Here is a 13,789-nt window from a genome sequence, read left to right as displayed (position 1 = left end):
TACAATCGTAGATATCACAGAAATAGGTACTATAGCGGTGGCTTAATAGAGCACTTCCTATTTGAGGATTCTTACTGTGCTTTACAAAGTCTCAAAGCTTCTGTACTTATTTCTCCACTGAACAACATTGCCTTAGGGTGTTACGGTTGTGGCACAAGTGGGAATAAAACCCATGAGCCGTGAGTCAGCCCCTTCCTCAACCACTCACCACACTGCCATTCAAGTTAAATGAGTTTTATCCGCAGAGAGAGAAGCACTAAAATTAAGGTCAGGTTATTGGATTTCATATTTTTTTGGCTATTTGTAAATAGCTTGGAGCTAATACTTCAAATAAAAATGGTACGTGAAATTGATTTTAAAAGTATGAAGTTGTTTCTTTGGCTTCTGACTTGATTTGGAACATCACGCTGTTTGCGTTAGCGTTGATGGAATCCGTGGAGGTGAAGAAAGACTTAACCCCATAATGTTTCTTTAACATGTAACGCAACACCCGGAGATTCACATGGGCTAACCAGTGTTATGGCAGATAAACAGCCTGTCTAATGTTCTGGCTGTTAACAGTCTTTCTCAAGGACGTATTGGTTTGCCTGCTGACCTTGAATTGTTCCATTGTTTCAGACAAAGCAACTTCCTCCCGTGCTACGTCCGACAAGAACTTCTCGTGTAGAATGAGACGGCTCGTACCATATACAGGTTGTTTGGGTTTTTTTCTTCTAAAGTGGATGCCAGTCTTTCAGAGACAGGACTGAGACCCACCAACTCATTTTAGTCACTGGGAAGCAGTGGGGACTAGACCATAGACCACTGGACTGGGACACCGGAGACTTGCAGTTCTATTCCTGGCTCCTCCTCTGGTTTGCTAGATGGCCTTGGGCAAGTCACTTTGCCTCCCCGTGCCTTAGTTTCCCCATCTGTAAAATTGGAGTAAATCACCTTTTTAAGTGCTTTGAGATCTGCAGATAAAAATGGCATAAATGAGCTAAATTTTATTACTACACATGCTACCAATGATCAGCTAATGACTTTAGATCAAGGCTGACCTAGCCCTAGGTGTCCACAAGTGACCCAGAGGTTAAGGTTTAATCATCACCAGTTCCCGTGCATCTCCCAAGTCCCCTTTGTGTATTGTGGTCAACATGCAGCACACTGTATCTCACCTGTATTGAAGAATCTGAGCATATTAAATCACATAATCCAGATTATTCTACGGTTTAACATGCCTTCCCTAGGAGTGATGAAAAATTACTCTCATTGTCTGTCTTCCTTGTAAAGAATACGTGACTAAATTCTTATGTCTGGTACCAAAATTTGTAAATCGTCCTCTCCAGCATTGGCAGCGAGATTGAGGGTATGTCTATACCGCAATCGTGGGGGGTGAGTGCATCTCAAGTAGACATACCCGAACTAGCATTAAGCAAGCTAGTTTGGGTACCAGAGCAATGAAGCCGTAGCAGCATGGATTTTAGGGCTGCTATACAAGCCCACCTGGGTAATCACTCCGGTAGCCATCCTGTGCTGGAGCCCACTCTGCCATAACTTCACTGCTGTATTTTCAGAGCTGGCTAGATTAAAGCTAGCTCCGGTACATCTATATGCGGTGTGATCACAGCCCATGATTACAGTGTAGACGTACCCTTTAGGTACACACCAACCTTTGGGAAGAAACCCCAATACAGCAACCTGAAGTGTCTACCACTATTCAAAGGGAGCGATAGAGATAAATAGGATAATGGGATGAAATTTAAAGGAAAAATTTAATCTGAATAGTAGCAAATGTTCCCTGACAGGGAGATCTATTCTCCTTCAGAGTAGCTCCCGCAGCCCCATTGTATGACATTTACAATTAGAATAGATTGCGCACTCTTCACAGTGGGGAGGGAGCAATCCTGCACGGGCAGAGCTGAAGGAAACCATCTGCTGGGTATTTTTCATTCTTTAATTTCTCTGAGTCCTGGATCCAAGTCTAGGTTTAATTGTCAGGCAGATTTGAAATCGAGTCAGGAACCTCTCATGAAACAGAAAAAGTTAAAGCTCCCGGTAGAGGAATGATTACAGGTGCAAGCAGCAATTGTAAGGTTGATTTAGTTGGGGATTGGTCGTGCTTTGAGCAGGGGGTTGGACTAGATGACCTCTTGAGGTCCCTTCCAACCCTGATATTCTATGATTCTATGAAGGTAGCAGGGCTGGGCCAGGCCAACAGTCCTGCATTAAGCAATAAAGGGAGGTATAATCGGGAGATGGGTGCTATCTTCCCTGGAGGAAATTACGATCTGGAAAAATCCGCTTTCCATCAGACTCCAACATCAGCTTCAGAAAACCTTACTTGGGGAAATTATTTGACCCAGTTCCTATCTATGTGGTTATTTTGACCTTCACTTCCTTGAGTTAGGACAAGCCTCTGGAAATTCTAGCCCACCTGTTTTGAATGATTTGCTTGTCTTGAGCCTCAGTGGGGAAAGTAAAATATCGTTACTTATTTGGTTAGCCATAATGTGCTCAGCACTGTACAATGCAGAACAAAACGATAGGCCCAGACCCAAAAGAAAAAGCAAAATCTGGAAGATAGAAAGTTCAGTCCAAATGGTCAGGCAAGCTGTAAAATCAAAGCAGCTCTAGTCATCATAGAACTTCGTGAGTCGGACAGAAGCTGAATTTTAAACATAAAACAATCAGAGGAGAAAAGGATACGTTCAGATTTTCGGTATTCATCATAAAGCAGCACACAGGAGTACAAGCCCAGTTTATTTTCCCTTTGCAGGTAATCTGTGAAGAGCCTTCTGAAGAGAGAGAGAGGTTTGTTTTGTTTTGTTTTTGCCTTTGGAATGAATCCCAATGCACTGAATGGCTGGTAGTATTAGAAGAATCTAGCCCTAGATTCTCCCTTGAGGGCTTTCTTCCCTTCAATAGACCGGGAATCAGGTTCACAAGTAGGGGGTTTGTCTCGGTAACTTACTGTAAGGCCCAGACCCTGCAAACCTTTCCTCCCGTGTTTGGCTTTACACACCAGTAGCCCCATAAAATCAATGGGGCTATGCACAAGCATGAAATTAAGTGCATGGGGAAGTATTTGTGGAACTGAAACCTAAATCTTCCTTTAAAAAAAATAAAACAAAAATTTCCCCTTTTATTCCTCCCACTCAGCCAGCTTGTTTGATTTATTGGCCCCAATCCTGCACTACACTTACACATGTGCTGATTTTTTTAAATTTTTTTTATTTACTACTACTTCGTCCCATTGATTTCAACTGAGGACAAGGATCAGGGTCTTTGATTATAAGCAGTTTGGGCCAGAGACCTTCACTTATGGTGCACATACTGCACCTAGCACAATGAAGTGCTGAAATACTTGGTTTCTAGATGCTGCTGCAATGTAAATATTAACTAATTTTTGCCAAAATCCTTTGATTTTAAAACCAGCTCAATCCCACTTCCTCTTAGGGGTGGTGGGATCAGAGTAGAAATAAAATCTGAAGAAGGATTTGGAAAAAACTTTTCTTTAAATAGTTTTTATTTTCCTCTCTGCCAAAGCTGAACTAAGCTGATTTATGAAAACTCAAACAAGACTTTGATGGAAAATTAACTTCATGGACATTTGAAGGGCTCTGACTTTGTTTAGTGTTTTAATCTCTATGCTGTTTAATGCTAATTCTGTAACACTATATAGAAGCTTTTTTTCCACTTGCACAAAGGAGGAAGGGGCTTGTTTCTTTTGTGGGTTTTTTTTTTTTTCTTTCTTCCCCAGTGAAAAGTGATTCTGATCAGAACAGCCACAAATCGAGCTCCAATTTACTGACATTTCCATCTAACTCTACCTGAAGGATTAGTTTTTTTTCTGCCACAAGGAAACCTCTCCACTTTTACAGCCCAGAATCTGATCTGTAGATTAATTGACCATTAATTAATAGAGCAAAAAGTTTTGATTGCAACTCAACACTATTCTGGCCCTAAAACAACACAGAGAAAAACTGAATTTTCAATTGAAAGAGCAAAAGAGATTGAGACGACATTTCAGACATCAGCAATAATTGGTAAAAGAGCACTGAAATGTATTCTTCATTGACATAAGTTTTCCCCACTGGTTTATCAAGATTCAATTTAAAATTTCGGACTTAATTTCTTCCCTTCTCTGCAAAACAGGTTGGTATTTTTTTTATACTTAAAAAAATTGCTTTTTTTTTTTTTTTTTTGGAACAAATTAAGCATTGTTTCTTTTATTTTCTGTCATGGTTCCCCAGAAGTACATCTTCTAGGTTTTAATATAATACATTTATATTCTCCACTAGTCATTGTGTGTGTTCTCAATTAATGAATCCACAGCGACTTAGATTTAAGATCTATATAAAATTCTAGCATGATACTTGCTTCTTTTCTACAGTAAGGAATACAGTGGAACCCTTTCATGGTTAAATTAATTTTTCTCACCCCAGAACAACTTTGCTGTAAGCAAGATTATTTTTTCAATCTAATTGACATGTTGAGAAGTGTGGAACTGTCATTTGACTTGATTATACAGGGTGTTTCACTATTTCAAACATCATAATTGGATTCAAGTGTAAGTAATATGTAGATATATAGACAATGTATCTAGCTATATGCCTACGTTATATATGTTACGTCTATATATATATATATTTAGAAATAGACATAGCTATATATGTGTACTCCTTCATTATATAAATATGTGTATAGATGTATTTAGTTATATAGAGATGTAATGTCTATAATGTTGGCGTATAGACATTGATGTAATATAATGCATGAATAGATATATATTTAATATAGAAGTGTGATTATTATGTCTCTGTATAAATAGATCACTATATAATTTAAACTTGAATCTGATCATACATATTTCATACACCCACAGTGTGTATTGTGTATACACTAGCTTTATATAAGTGGTATATAAAAAACCTTTCCCTCTGTTTAATGAATAGAAATGATAAAGTAATGAAATCAAAGCAGCTATTGTAGTCGTACTTCCTCTTTGCTTAATAATGTAAAACAAATTATAGTAGGCATAAAAGAAATTAAAATACCACACAAAATTTCTCTTTAATTTGCCCAGATACATTTCCTCATTTCTGTATATAGTTGATTTCTGTATAGCAAGGAAGTTGTCAAGCTGTGTACATGTTTATGCTTCCTTCACACCAATCAAAAATATTAAGTGATCATTGTATTACCACCCAGTACAAAAGATTAGTTAAACCAACATTTGAAGTCTTCTAACTATATGAACACCCTACCGTTTATAATTTGCTCTCGTTTTCTTACAATGAAAAGCTATTCATCTTAAAGCCTGCGGTAATATCCTCACATGAAGCAGATCAGCAAAGAATTGTGTTGGATTAATAAGGGGATTGAATACACACTGGGAGCTGGGTGCTATTCATTAATTCCAACATACTGGTTCATTTCTGATTTCTGAAATCATGTTGTACATATACCCTGAAAATACCTGAAGGGCAAGTTGTTTTATCATCAGTGATTTCATTATACTACCTAACTAGCTCGTCATTTTTGGTCTAGTTCATGGGTAAGGACCTACATTTCCCAATTTTCTGCATCTCTGGAGCAATCACATAATTACAAGGCACCATTAGCCTGAGATTTGCTTAGCAGATTTGGTTTTGGATTGATGATTAGTTGCTCTTTTTTCCCCCCCTCCTTTAGGATGAATTATCCGTCACTCATTAGAACCTGGGTGGCCTTTGTGTTCATGATTGTACGGCAGCAAGGTTAGTATTTCTGACTTTTGGTCCTCGGATACTGATACTCTACATTTACAATAGGAAAGCGCTTGCCTCAGAAATTTGCTACATGCGAACTTCATGTGCCTAGAAAACCTTGCAAAATTCTACTCAGACACTTGTCTGAGAGCAAGTACAATAGCAGGGTAATTTATTTTTAAATCATAATACCGAAGGGCAAACAAGTAGATTTTTGTGCCTCGCCTGGTAAATATGCATGATAATTTTGCAAGGCTGACATTTATTCACAGCGAGGAACAGATCCTCAACTCATATAAATGGTCGTAGTTCCACGAAATTAAAGGAGCTAGGCCAATTTAAATCTTGCCCTTTCTGTTTCAAATATAAAGTCTCTCTACACGTTTCTGAGCTCTTCATGCACAATTCAGGAGTTTGGGAGGATATCACAATTGTCATGAAAGCAGGACGTTAAAACATTCCTAGAGTTTAGATAGTTCACCTGCCAGAATAACTTATGTAGAATGAAAGGCGGGTGGGTAGAAAGAGTCTGCAGAGATGTCAAGCTACCACAGAACTGTGTGCTCATTTACTTTTATTAGAGCTCCGACTCGGTTTGTGGAGTCATCCATATTCCAAGTCTTAGGTTTATCCTCACTGATATTCCCTGTAGTTTATATCGCTTGAGGAAACATTTATTAAGATCATTCACTCTACAAAACTTCCATCCATGTTTTTTTTTTTTTTTTTTTTTCTTGTGTGGTTTTGTAAAAGGCACAGGAAAATCTCTAGAAAATTTCTTGCTTTCCTTTTTTTAATTTAAACTTGATTTCAAGAGGGTCAGGAACAGTGGAGTGGGACCAATCTTGGGAGATGGGTTTGTTTTTGTTTTTGTAATGCTAATGCTAACTCAGCATATTTGTATTACATGACTGATTTAATTTCTTTGGGGGAGATATCCTGGTCTTGTGGTTAAGATTTAGATCTATGTGGCTTAAGGTCTTGGTACTGATGCCTGCTGTTTCACTTGTGTGGCTACGGGCAAATAACTTAACCACTGTGTTTCAGTTTCCCCACCTGCAAAATAAGGATAATATCTGCCTGCAGCTTAGGACATTAAGGCTAGATTCCTTTGCTGGCCAAGTCTGTTGGAATATTTGGATAGGAGAAGCTATACATCCGGAGTTAGACTCCAAGGCTGGTGCTTAAAAAGTGATTGCTTAAAAGGTTGTGCTGAGTATCACACTTTTTTAAAAAAAATCTATAATTTATAGCTGTGACCTCAGATGTAATAGCCTGCTGGATACATAACAGCTGTGAAATGACTTATTTTACTACCTGGCAACAGGATATTTGTGATAGCCCTTACAAAATATGTATATAAGTGTAGTTGTGCATTCAGGACTCTGTCACACACCACTTAAAACTCTCTCCAGCATGGAAATTTAGATATATATATATATATACACACACACCAAAAAAAAGCCCATTTTTTGACTTTCAGTTCAGGTATTTTTCTTTTGATCTAGAAAGGTGTATCGGTTAGAAGCTTCATAAAAGGGTCGGCTTCCCATTGTCCCTATTATAAACCAGATTCTAGCGAAGGGCATCTTAAATGTTACAACAACCGAACGGCTTATACTTGCACGGAATGGGAAGAAAACCCACTGTATCTTTAAAACCCAGGCTCAGAGCAATCACCCTTCAGCTAGCAGCCTCTGAAATTGCAGGTTAGGACCTAGAAGATAAAAGAATGTCCTGAATCAACTTAAACAGAGATGGAATTGTTTTGAGTCTAGCTCCTCGGGTCAGCATTGATTGAATATAATGAGGACAGTGCATTTCTTTTCTAGCTAAGGAAAAGTGTGTCCCCTCTGTGGTAGATAACCTCATAGGGCTAAATAAATGGAGAATTATATTATAACAGATGTCTGCGAGTGGCACAGGATTGGCTGTATAGCTCTTTCTATAGAGGTCTAATCCGCTATTGTATACCTAGCAATTAGAGCAGGTGGAAAATAGGGTTTTATTCCCTGTGGAAAAATTCACTGAGCATGCTTAGTTTTTGTCAAAATTTTCAGTGGAAAAATTCAACTTTTTTGACAAAAATCTTTGGCTGAAAACCGTTTTTAATTTTTTTTCTGTCAAAAGACGTAAGGGAAAAGAAGATACTTTCTGTGCGGTGTTTAATTTAGTGGAAAACCTGATTTCAATGGGAAATTTTTGATTAAACCATCCTAGCAATAGCATCTCAGGCTTTCCCCTAGTATCCTCTCAGAAGTTAAACAAGGCCAGGCCTGGTTGCTATGTGAATGGAAGAGCTCAAAGAAAAAGACAGAGTGCTACAGGAAGGGGTGATAAATCCATCTATCTTAGGTATGTATCCCCATTATTGTGATATCAGAGCTCCTCACAATCTTTCATGTATTTATCCTTACACACCTCTGTGAGGCTGGGCAGTGCTGTTAACCCCATCTTATACGTGAGAAATTCAGGCCTAGAGAGGCTAAATAACTTGGCCAAGATCACAAAGGAAGTCTGGGAGAAGCAGAGAATTAACCCCGGGTCTCCTGAGTCGCAGGCTAGCATCCTCACCACTGGACCATTCTCCCTCTTCTTCATTGTTCTTCCCTCTGAGATAGTACTGAACTAATGTCCCAGCCACTGTGTTAGGAGACACTGTCCTGCTGAAGATGTTGAATAAGATGTAAAACAGAGGCTTTGACCGTTTGGGATCATGAAGGATCCTGTAGCTTTTTATACAAGAGAAGTGACATCAGAGCTTATGCCTGGCCAAATTACAGTTTGGGTAGCGACGTTCCACCAATACAAAATCCCTCCTGCAGCTTCAGTTGTAGAGACTATTCTTTTCACCCCGTTCCAAACTCTTGCATAGCAGTGAAGCATATTATTAACCAGCTGCCATTCTCCACCCCAGAGGTGGCTGCATTTCAGTAGTGGGTGAAGTACAAAGTAGGTAAAGAGCATCAGGAGATGTGATGCCGCGGGCCTGATCCTGTACCATTGCAGTCAGTGGGAACAGGACCAGTCCTTATATCATTATAATAACAATACTGTCCTCTTCCAGCTCAGTCCATGGAGATTCTGTATCCGTTCTGGCAGAATGATACGAAAACCCCCAAAGTGGATGATGGAAGCTCCTCTGAGATTAAACTGTCCATCCCGTTCATCTTCTTTGGAGTCCCATACAGGAGCATTTATGTAAGTGGAGGGAGCAGCTCTGTAGCAGACACTGCTTTTTCACTCACTTCCCCCTCATTAGCAGCTGCCTTTGAAGCACGCTCTCCCGGTGTTCAGGACATGGAAGATTTATTGGTACCTACCTGACAAGTTCTTAGATTTCATGAACTGATAGGTTTTATGATTAAAAAAGTCAAAGGTGTATTTAATGGGCTAATGTTCACGGGGAAGGGATATAAAAGGCAATAAATTACCTTTGCAGGTGATTAAATGCCAAAGCTAAAGCCTTGACGCCATAAGCATTATTCCAGTCGCATGACAAGAAACAAGACTATACAGAGGTGCCGGGGGAAAAACAGTTCCTTCCACCCTATGGTGGGTGCCTGAGAAAGTTCTGGGCTGGTGCTGCTGCTTCCCATTGGCATCACAGGAAGCCAATAATACATAATCTCTGTTTTTATTTCAAGTGGCCTTTGCCTATTCCCACTTGTAGTAGAACCACTTGCTGCCACTGTCTGGTGCCCAGCGTGGGAGACACCAATGTCCCCAGTGTGGTCCTGAAGGCTTGGCACTGCCAGGTTTGTGCTTAACATGACAGATATTGAGCTCCCTGGAAGTGTTTGGGTCAAACGAGTCCAGTCCCGAGGACTCTGCAGAACTGCTTGCTAAGGACTTGATTAACCTGAACGCACCCGGTGACCTGGTGCCAGTTACGTCGGGCACAAAATCTCCCTGGTAAACAATTCTCCTATGGTGTGGATATGCAGAGGCTCCTCTCAAAGAACTGTTGCAGCTGAGTAACCTTCACAGTTAGATCTATGTGGGGTTGTACCCTCTGCGGTTCCTGATCTCTGTCTTCCTAGCCCCAGCTTAAGATCTTTCATAGAGCAGGCCTTGCTCACTACAGCGATGAGAGACATATAAGCACCTAGATGGATAGGCCTATTTACATCCCATAATTGCAAAAACCAGCCTTCACCAAAAATGCCATCAGCACAGGTATAATTTTAAGATGACAGTTCTCGGCTGGCAGCCAAGGCTTTGGTTTGCTTAAATCAAACCGTTCTCCTCTTTTTCTAGGTCAACAACAATGGCGTGATTTCTTTCAATGTGCTGGTCAGCCAGTTCACCCCAGAGCCTTTCCCCCTTGCAGATGGCCGGGCCTTTATTGCTCCATTTTGGGCGGACGTCCACAATGGAATCCGAGGAGAAATCTACTACAGGGAGAGCACAGACCCCGCCCTGCTGAAGAAAGTCTCCAAAGACATCAGGAAGTACTTCAAAAACCTGCCCTCTTTCTCAGCCGTCTGGCTCTTTGTCGTCACCTGGGAGGAGGTCACCTTCTACGGAGGCAGCAGCACGACCCCTGTAAGAGCAAACGTTTCAATCTTTTGGCTTGTGTGATGATTTTGGAAGGGTGTTGTTTTCTGTAGCAGGAATAGCGGAGGTCAGGCCTACACGCCACAGACTCCAGCGCAGTGATGTCGGTCGGAGTTTGAAGGGGTGTGATCCTGACCAACAGAGCAGTGCCATCAGAAACCCCTAATGGAGGTGCAGTTATACTGTATAACGTTTACCAGGATACCTCTTTCTCTTGGCGGGAGTGGTTTTGCTACACTGACAAAAAAACCTGTGTCCGCATCAGGCATGCTACGCTGGGGTAGTTTACAGGCATTCCTACACTGGTAAAGCACTCCTGTTCTAGACGTGGCCTAAGTTAAAGGGGGGGATGGATGAGATAGGACTCAGAAGACCTGGGCTCAATTCCCAGCTCTGCCACTGTCGTCCTGGATGACCTTGAGCAAGTCACTTAATCTCTGGTCCTCAGGGCCCCATTGGTAAAATGAAGATAATAATCCTTCCTTTCTCCCACCCTTAGTCTGTCTTGTCTAGTTATATTGTGAACTCATCAAAGGAAAGATTGATTATCTCTTACCATGTGTTTGTACAGCAGCTAGCTCAGTGGGGCTCCAGTCTCGTTTGAGGACTTTATTCATAATAGGGCTGGTCTACACTGGGGGGAGGGATCGATCCAAGATACGCAACTTCAGCTACGCAAATAGCGTAGCTGAAGTCAAAGTATCTTGGATCGAATTACCTGAGGTCCAGATGGTGCGGGATCGACGGCCGCAGCTCCCCCGTCGACTGCGTTACCGCCGCTCGCTCTGGTGGAGTGCCGGAGTCGAAGGTGAACGTGTTCGGGGATCGATATATTGCGTCTTAACGAGACGCGATATATCGATCCCGGATAAATCGATTGCTACTCGCCGATACAGTGGGTAGTGAAGACGTACCCTTGAGTAATGGCTAATTATTAATATTACATATTGATTAGATATGAGAGCGGAGTCTATTTTCTTATCCATGCCTTGCTGTGTGGCCTTGATCAAGTCCCTTCAGCTTCTCTGTACCTCAGTTTCCCCATCTGTAAAATGGAGATCAGGCTTATCTGCTTTGCAAGGTGCTTCAGAGGTTGGATTCTGCACACTTTATAAAGAAGGGCCAAATATTTATTAACTGAACACTGATTCAGGGCTTTCTCTTTAAATAGGGAAGGGAGAAATTTGTTCCCTTTGAGAGTGAGTGAAACTCTGAGGTTGCAAACCTTTAATCCCCTGTCCTTTATTTTTTCCAAAGTATGATTCAGTTTAAAGACAAGTTTTTCTAGTGGTAGATGTGGGGTATTTGAAAACTGCATTAGAATTGTTGGCTGTCACTTTAATTTGTAAGTGGTTTCCTGAACTTGCTTGCAGGCTAGGGAGCTCTGTAGGGAAGCCTGCAATTGGAGTCAGTCAGCAGGCAGACAGCTTAGAGCAAGGTAGTGGTTCACTGTATAAGGGAGCAGCCTGCTTTGTCTCTTTCTGGTTTGGGGTTCTTGTGTGTTAGGGTTCTGGAGTTTAAGAAATAAAATAGCATTACCCTGCAACCTTCCAGGCACAGTATATATGTTTTTATCTTTGTGCTTGTGTGCCATGAACATAACAGTAGGGAAGCCTGTGTTCTGTATAGAACCACCTCCCAACAGCTGCCCCGGCACAAAGAAAAGCCCTGCACCGCATCTTGAATGTGAGTGTTTGTGTCAGATGAACCTGCAGATGTTTTTATTACAGTAGTGTCCCCGTAGTGCCAGGCACTGTACAGGCATTTAGTATAGGCCCTGCCCCAAAGAATGTACAGCCTTATATCCTGATTCTGAGATGTGATCTGTATGGGTGGGCCCCTTTTGACTTCAGTGGGGCTCTGAGTGGTAGGAGAAGTCTGTGTGCATGGAGAGTGTTGCAGGATCAGGGTTTAGGGTTGTAAATTCTTTGGTGCTAGGGACTATCTTTTACTCAATGACTGTACAGCACCTACCACAGTGGAGTCTAGGGTAAGTAAAAGACAAAGTACAACGGGGGTGTGTGTGTGAAAGAAACAAATGGCTTGTGAGGGCAGGAAGAATGGGGGACTTTAGCTTTTCATTCTTACTTTTTCTCCCACTCACTACTCCATTGTCCATCTTATTTTTCCCCTCACTGGATTTTGTCTCTCTCTCTCCCTGCTCCTCCCCCACCCACGTCCACTCTGAGTTAAATGTGAGCCCAATAATTTTTCAGCTAGAATCAAATGTCCAAGGCCCCATTGGCTTCAAACTTAGGCAAAGCAAGTTCTCTTCTCCCTAACGGGCTCCAGAAGTGAAGCTGCTTCTTAAGAAAACTCTCAAATCCAGGAAGTCGCAATAAATTAATCTTTGGCTGAAATCCGTTCTCTTAAAAACCTGCGACTGGGAACAGAAAATGGGGACCTTTTGCAGGGTACAAACAACCTTATGGGTTTTTATTGTGGCTGTGGCTGGATTTATTTCTATGCCATGTTAATCTGAGCGGGCAGTCAGGACGTTTCAGGAGTATGAGTTGAACAGCTGCTTTGAAATCCCAAATAGATGTAGGAAATCAAAAAGATTATTGACAGCATTATCACAATGACGATCAGTGCAGTAAAAGATTTATCATAATTGGTCATAAAGCTCTGCCAATGATTTGGCTGGATTAGCTGCTCTTTAATTCCAGAAACACAAAGGAGTCTGATCTCTTAGGAAGTCAGCTATGACAAAGAACCCTGTTCCTTTCCATTTGTTAGGGTTGTTTGAAATTTAATGCATTTTTCTAATCTCATTGGCACACAGTTCCAAAGTGTTTTGAGCCAGAAGCAGTACTGAGATCCCTGTATTGCTGGGAAAATTGCACACAATGCAATTTATTTTGGTATATAGCATCCTTCCTGTATAATATCAGAGAATTCTTTTGATTTACATATAAAATAGAATATGCAACTTTTGAAGGTGAAATTCACCCCAATGCAGAAAACCTGTGCAAAACTTCCATAATGCCTGCTTTGAAGAGTGACTCAGTAAAAATGGCATCAGGGATTAGAGACAGGCCAAAATTTTCAGCTGAAAACTTTTTCAGCCAAAAATGCAGATTTGGAGACACTGAAACACTTTGAGAATTCGTCTTCATTTTGCTAAATTATTTTGGTCAACACCTGTCTTCCACACGCTCCCCCACCCCCCGCCAATTGATTTGTTTCCTGTCAACATTTTCTAAATGAAACATTTTGATTTTGTGGTTCAAAATGATGTTTTGTTTTGAAATTTCATTTCATTTTGTTAAAAAAATAGTTGTTAAATATTGCAGTCAAAACAAAACATTTTGTTCCCTTTCAGTGCACTGTGTTGTTCAAGCCAAAAATGATTTTTTTCCCCACTTTTTGATTCATGAAGGTTTTTGAAAAATCGTGGTTTCGGATTGAACAGATATAAAAAATGGAGCGGGGGTTGTGGGGGCGGCTGAAGGGAATTTTTCAGGATTGCCAGTGAATCGAAAAATCAGTTTTTT

At 40.9% G+C, this 13,789-nt stretch overlaps 1 protein-coding gene across 1 annotated transcript in view; it reads left to right on the top strand.

The window, feature by feature from the left end:
• Window positions 1-13,789, top strand: part of LOC117868478 (tubulin-specific chaperone cofactor E-like protein) — a 103,780-nt gene that overhangs the window by 38,591 nt on the left and 51,400 nt on the right. Inside the window, exons 9-11 of the mRNA XM_034754428.1 lie at window positions 5,677-5,741; window positions 8,800-8,933; window positions 9,993-10,280. Of these exons, the coding sequence (XP_034610319.1) occupies window positions 5,677-5,741; window positions 8,800-8,933; window positions 9,993-10,280 (487 nt within the window). The remainder of the gene's footprint in view (window positions 1-5,676; window positions 5,742-8,799; window positions 8,934-9,992; window positions 10,281-13,789) is intronic.

Source organism: Trachemys scripta, chromosome 21 (genome assembly GCF_013100865.1).
Source record: "Trachemys scripta elegans isolate TJP31775 chromosome 21, CAS_Tse_1.0, whole genome shotgun sequence".
NCBI classification, from domain to species: Eukaryota; Metazoa; Chordata; order Testudines; family Emydidae; genus Trachemys; species Trachemys scripta.
Note: the sequence above shows the minus strand (reverse complement) of the source record. Positions and strands in the feature narration are given on the sequence as shown.